This window comes from Lactuca saligna, chromosome 8 (genome assembly GCF_052625555.1).
Source record: "Lactuca saligna cultivar CGN05327 chromosome 8, ASM5262555v1, whole genome shotgun sequence".
Classification (NCBI taxonomy): domain Eukaryota; kingdom Viridiplantae; phylum Streptophyta; class Magnoliopsida; order Asterales; family Asteraceae; genus Lactuca; species Lactuca saligna.
Genome location: NC_136424.1, coordinates 31,184,250 through 31,191,213, shown reverse-complemented (window position 1 = coordinate 31,191,213; position 6,964 = coordinate 31,184,250). Strand labels below are relative to the sequence as shown.

Below are 6,964 nucleotides of genomic sequence, written 5' to 3'. Positions count from 1 at the left end.
CAAAATTTAGTGATTTTTAAAAGTAGTACAAGCCGAACCCATCAATAATGCTTCTTTACGTGGTCCCACCAAATGAAAGCATATCCTTAGAGCTTGATTGATGACTACTACCAAAATTTTGAGGTTGTTAGGGGACATTATGTTTGTCAAACACATGTTCAAAAGTGCTAATACACTCAATAAAATCCCAAAAGTGTCATCAAACCATTAAATTATATCTACAAAACACTAAAACAAACCCAAATTCATCGCATAACCATTCTTAACAAAAGGTAGATACGATCAGTCAAACAAGTTAAAGTACCATAAAATGTATGCACCCTTTATGGGATCATGCTTAAAAACCTAAGACCTTAAAATAAAAATAAAAAAATAAAAATCCATTCCATATAAAGATTTATACCCTCCAAAATAATAGTTACTCATCTTCCTCAATCCTCAATCCTCAGTAAGCAGCAACAACTCCCAAAACCACTTTCAGGTTTCAACTTTCATCATCATTCACACCTTCAACAGAAAACTAGCCATACATATATATATATATATATATATATATATATATATATATATATATATATATATATATATATATATATATATATATATATATATATATATATATATATATATATGTTACAAAGTAGCATATATGTATATATGGCATAACTATACAAAGTAACATTACCTATTTACTCCAACACTGCAAAATCTTGCTACACTCTCAAAGATGATGTTGACCTTTGACTGCATAGTCAACCGTTTGACTTCAAGAACTTGAAGCACTAATACTCCTGTCATCTTCCATTGTCAGATTCTGTATTGAAATACCTTCTTCAATCATTGTTGATTGAAACCTGTTTGGAACATTCATCCATCTTCTCCAATCCCTACTCCTTATCTTCTCACCCTTTTTACATAAAAACAATAATTAAACATTAATATATTACTACATTACAAGTTATAAACTTTTTATATATATACCTGAATTTCAACAATACTTGAATCTCTCAAGGAATTCAAAATCATGTGGATGTCATTTGTTAAGCTTTGAACCTGAAAAAAAGATACCATAAAAAGTCAAATAAAGATCTTGAAACTTGAAAAAAGACACATGCAGTGAGAGTTTACTTACTCGAGGAAAACCAGCTATTAATGTGATAGGAACCCATCCCTCATCATCCATGTTTGACCTCAAAAAGTCATCTTTCACCAAATTATCATCACTGTGATTTCACAAAAACAATTGTGTCACCCACAAATATAGTATAATTAAAAAAAAAGTAAAAACTCACCTGAAATAATATTCGATCTGTTTAACTATCTTAACATTCAAAGGAGGGTTTATAACTGGCACAAACATGGGAACTGGTGGAGGTGTCTGAGGAGGAAGAACAGGTGGGCCCCTGTATTGTTCAGAAGGTAGTGTAGGGAGATATACATATGATGCAGCCATATCTGTAGAAAGTTTGAAGTATTCAGTCACAGAGAATTTATGGGAGAAAGAGGAAACATAATGTCACTTACCATAAGCCATGGGAGCTCCATATGGAGGGGGAATAAACGGAGAAAGAGTTGGATGTGGTGGTGGAATATATCCTCTAGGGAGAGGCGGAGGAGCGATTTGATGTTGCATACGAACATCTCTAGGTCCATGATTTCGAGGACCACGCCAATCACGATCATGGTGATCACGTCTGCCACCATAGCCATTGTTAACGTAAGGTCCTCCACCACCACGGGGTCTAGGACCAAAGTTATTATTATTCCTCCGGTTCTGCTGCCCAACACCACCAACGGCCCTAGGGGACCAGTTATTCTCCTTGAAAAGAGGTTGTTCTCTCGCCGGAGTGGGGTTAGGAACCGCCGGTACTAAATTACCAAACACGTCATAAAGAGGGAACGGTGGTGGAAGTGGCTGCCGTCCGTTGTAGCCTGTAGATGCACCGCCGCCACGTCTAAATGGTCGCTGTCGGACGGGATGCACATTGTTGGGGTTAGGTTTAATTTGATTTGGGCGCGGTTGCGAAGCTACAGGTGCCTGAGAAGATGGCAAAATTTTACGGATTTAGTAATAAGAAACGAAAACCTAATACGCCAAAATATTGACGCCACATTTTTTGTTATTATTATCATGTATATTGATCGCAGCCGTAAGAACTAACCTGAGAAACAGCGAGCGATCCATCGGAGGTCGGTGTAGACGAAGACTCTGAAGAAGAAGAAGCAGAGAATGATCTCATTCCGGGACGAGTCGACTCGGATAAAGCGGGCCAAGAAGCGGCGCCCATGACAGGAGTAGTAGTTCCTTCCACAACGCCATTAACCGAGGGCTTGTTCCATGCCGACTTCTTTACACCACCAGCATTGCAAGTATTAATATCATTAGAGCTTTCCGGCGGAGTCTCCGCCGAAACCTCCACCACCGTCAACGGATCAGTAACAACAGGATTCTGTTCCGAAACCCCCGGCGAATGAGACGAAGGCACCGAATCCGGCTCTATTATTCCTCGAACAACTTGCGCCCACGGAGAAGGCAAACTTCTCCGGCTGGAAGGGCTATTAACACCACTCGCACCGCCGTCGCCGGAGTGAGTAATGGTACTCCCACTACCAGTAGATGAATCGGCCATCATTGGATTGGTAAATTAGGGCAAAGAAAAATAACTCTTTTCCGGACGTAGGGTTTGATTCAATATAGAATCAGAAACATCATATCAATGGTTTGAAAAATTTTCATAAATTAAAGGTAAAGTGATCAGAACAGAACAGAAGAGCTAATGTAGAATATAATACAGATTAGAAGAAAAGGATTAGGGTTTTTGAAGGTGAATAATGGAGGCATCGTCAACGACAACAGCCACCAAATGCTTACTTGTATTCCTCCGTCTTTCACTGAGAAGGGGAACGGAGAAGTTAAGAGAGAAGGTGGGGAATGAAACAGAAGGCAGTAACAATAAAAACAAGTAACAACTCAGGCCTCAGGGCTCTGTGTTATATATACTTTATAAGCATAGGCCCATTATATTCTCTTCTTTAGGGCGTATTCGAAGCCCAAATTTATATGGAAATAAATCTTATTAGATAAGAAATTTTTTTAAGTTTAGATATATTTGTTATGTTATTAAAAGAGGATCAATTTGATTTAGTACGTTATTAACTCATTATTACTAAAACTTGTAGATACTTTGATAATCTTTTTAGGTTATGATTTCATTCGTATTTATATTATTCAACCAAAAATTAAATTGAAGATATAAAATATCATGTAAAATTGTTAATTTGTCATAATTTTAGAAAGTGATAATGATATGAAGAGATTTTTACCTACTTCGACCTTAAATCACTCAACTATCTCAATTTGAACCATTTGTGCATTAAAGATAACTCTCAGGTCTTAAGACTTTCTTATCCCTTACTACGTATAATATATATTCCGTACACAATAATATTTTACTATACAGAACAATTTTATAGAAATAGACAATTATATAATTTTTTTTTTACATTTTATCCCCTCCTACTCTAAAATCCTTCCCACATATGATCAATGATCAGTTACGTCGCCCAAAAAAAGATATTGCCTTCTTCGACCATTGCCCATCATGCTTGCTCCACCCTCGTCGCCGGCTAGGCAGATTCCACCATTGTCGCCTACCAAGTATCATCGCAAGTACACCCTAAAATCTTGTACAATTTCAATTTTGTTTATAGTTCTTTTTCCTGTTCAGCCATGTATGAATGTGTGTATTAACTTGTTTGCAAAATCACTTAATTTGAATCATGAACTAATTTTGAATTGTTTCCACTACAACTAATACCCGATGTGTTTTTTAATTTTTTTAACGGCAAATACAAATATATACTAAACTACTTCTAAATTAGTTCACCTATGTTAACAGAGACTTGAACACTCGACCTCAATTAGGGAGGATAACACCGGATACCGTTAGAGTTGTTTAATTATAATTCAATTTTTTGATGTTTTCTGTATATAGTGTATTAGCTTTTTAGTAACAATCGTGTGTGTTATTAATGTATTTATCAAGTCTTCGAATCCAAACCCTAAAGTGAATTGACTTGGAAGGTGATTTTGAATGGAGTTTTAATATCTACATCGTGTATTGTGCATATGTTCAGCTTCACAGGAACATAACATTTTGTTCTATTTGATACCTTTTTGGTTTTATTATAATTCCATTTGAATGTTATTAAATTTGTGTATGTTTTTAATGTGTCTATCGAGTCTTCAAATGAATTGATTTTGAATGCAGTTTTAATTCTACATCATGTACTGTGCATATATTTGGCTTCACATGAACATAACTTTTGATTTCATTTGATACCTTTTTTGTTCTATTATAATTTCATTTGAATATTATTAAATTTGTGAATGTATGTGTGATTATCTAAAGATGAGTACAACATAGTCAAATACTTCAATGCAAGAAGAGGAAATTTTGTATTTAACTAGTTTAAAATTTGATTATTGTGATGATTTAGTAAAGAGTGTTCGGGAATTTTATTATTCCAAAGGATATGAGATTTCTATTCGTGATTCAAGACAAGACAAATGTGATTTTGCAATGTGACGGGGGTGATTTATATTGAGATATACGAGGTATTTCAAGTAAATGAAAAAAAAAAACTACTGGATCTTGTTTGATCAATTGTCCTTTCAAGATTGTAGGCAAAAAAACTAGCGATGGACCCGATGGTTTTTGGATATGTAATGTAAAGGACTTGTCACATAACCATGAGCCATTTATGGACATCTATGGGCATCCATCGTTTCGTCAATTACCACATGAGAGCATCAAAAGTGTTAAAGAGATGACCATGGTTGGAATTCCACCGAGACAAATTCTTTCATCTTTACGTCAACAAACACAATATCTACCAGCAATCTCTAGAACTATATACAATGTGAAGAAAAAAATTCGAAGAGAAAATTTAAGGAATCGACCCATGATCAATGCATTATTTGAGGAGCTTGAAGAAGGTGGTTTTAAATATGATGTTTCACATAATGTGGAGATGCATATATCTCACTTGTTCATTACACACTCTTTGTCAGTTAAATTGGTCAAAGCCTTTTCCAATATCTTTGTGATGGATTGAACGTACAAAACCAATAAATATAACATGACACTCCTTGATATCATTGGTGTTTCAAGTTTCAATACATCCATTTATTCCGGGTTTGTTTTCACGGAAAGAGAAGATTAAGAAAACTATTCTTGGGCATTACGCGCAATTAAGGAGATTATTGGACAAGATAATTAACCGTGTGTAATTATATCAGATAGGAAATTGACGTTAATGAATGGCATACACAATATTTTTCGATGACAACAAATCTTTTGTGTTTGGCATATTGAAAAAAAATGTATTTGCAAATTGCAAGAAGTATTTTGGACGTTCCGAGAAGTTTGATATTTTTATATCTGATTGGAATAATGTTGTATACTTAACAACGGAAGCTCTCTTTGAGAAAAATTTGGGTGAATTTGAGTTAATGTATAAAAAGAAAAAAGATGCACTTAAGTACATAAAGAAAATATGGTTGCTTTAGAAAGAAAAGTTTGTTAGTACTTAGACCGATAAGTTCTTGCATTTTGACAATCGATCTTCACCAATAGTTAAAGGTGTTCATGCCAAACTTAAACAATATTTGCAAGTTTCTACAGGAAATTTGAAGGAAGTGAAATAGAAAATTTGTCATGCAATTAACCTTGAATTTACTTGAATTTAATGAAATTAAAGTGAAACTCTCAAGTAAGAAACTTCCGTTTCCTCATAATTGCAATATATTATTTTTTTAAAGAGCTTTATTATCATGTATCTCACTTTGCTCTAAAAGGAGTTTTATAAGCAATATAAAAAAAGATGATTTACATTTATTATTACCTTTATTATTGTGTATTAACCTTTTTTTATTTACTAACCTTTATTAACTATTTGATATACTTTTTAGGTAGTATAACTCCTTATACCGGTCACTTTATGAAAATTATGTGCCTTTAATGTGCCCACACGATAAAATTTTGGCAATGAACTACTTTTTTGTTAGATTTGGTCCATCCTCATTGAAGGATTCACATATTATTGCTAAATTTACAAAATGATTTACATGATAAAGACACCGATAGATTTAATGAGTTGCTTAATGAATTGTGTTTGGCGTATCAAAGGTGGCCCATAAACAAGAAAGAACATGTATTTTTAGTGATCACTAAACTTGTGAACCACTCTAATATTATTTTTGAGCTTGCAATTCAACGACCAAAAAGAAGACCTTTAAAATCAAAAAAGAAAAAAATAAATAACTTCCACAACACGAGATCCTTCAAAATTTGAGTTGATGTAATCATCACAGACACGCAATAAAGTGGATGGTGAAAACAACTTAATCAATTTAAACGTATACCCATTAGATATGTTTGAGTTGGATGATCCTTTTTGAGCTCGTAATAGTTTTTTTGAACGACTAGTTCTTTATATTTTGATTTCGATAGTTGTTCGGATTTCTATTTAGACGATTGTTTGATCAATATTTTTTTGGTAAAAAATTAATGATATAACTAAGTTGTTGATTTTAAATGTTATTCTCAAATAAAATATATACACATGTTTATATATATATATATATATATATATATATATATATATATATATATATATATATATATATAGTCAAGATCAAATAAGAAAGAAATTTTTTGTAGGAAGGTAAGAAGTTTTTTTTCTACATATTTTTTTCGCGAACAAACAAAATGAATCATTAGATGATTTATTTGTAAGATGATTTATAAGAAAAATCTAGTGATTCATTTTTTCTTGTGAATCATCTTACAAATGAATAATCTAGTGATTCATTTATTTTGTTCGTCAAAAAAATATGTAGAAAAAAAAAACTTCTTACCTTCCTACTAAAAATTTTTTCTTACCGGATCTATATCCTCTC

General features: G+C 33.1%; 1 protein-coding gene across 2 annotated transcripts; it reads right to left on the bottom strand.

Moving 5' to 3' along the window:
• Positions 1 to 212: 212 nt before the first annotated feature.
• On the bottom strand, positions 213 to 2,949 carry LOC145013194 (la-related protein 1C-like). 2 transcript variants are annotated; one of them, XM_078971998.1, is made up of 7 exons: positions 2,163 to 2,949; positions 1,525 to 2,038; positions 1,293 to 1,455; positions 1,133 to 1,223; positions 982 to 1,053; positions 686 to 907; positions 213 to 520 (listed from the first exon to the last, which is right to left on the bottom strand). In XM_078971998.1, the coding sequence occupies exons 1-6, from the start codon at positions 2,631 to 2,633 to the stop codon at positions 767 to 769; spliced, it is 1,452 nt and encodes a 483-aa protein (XP_078828124.1). In that variant the 5' UTR covers positions 2,634 to 2,949; the 3' UTR covers positions 213 to 520; positions 686 to 766. The 2 variants fall into 2 exon arrangements, with proteins under 2 accessions (XP_078828124.1, XP_078828125.1); XM_078971999.1 differs by having other exon boundaries at positions 213 to 507.
• Positions 2,950 to 6,964: the final 4,015 nt, after the last annotated feature.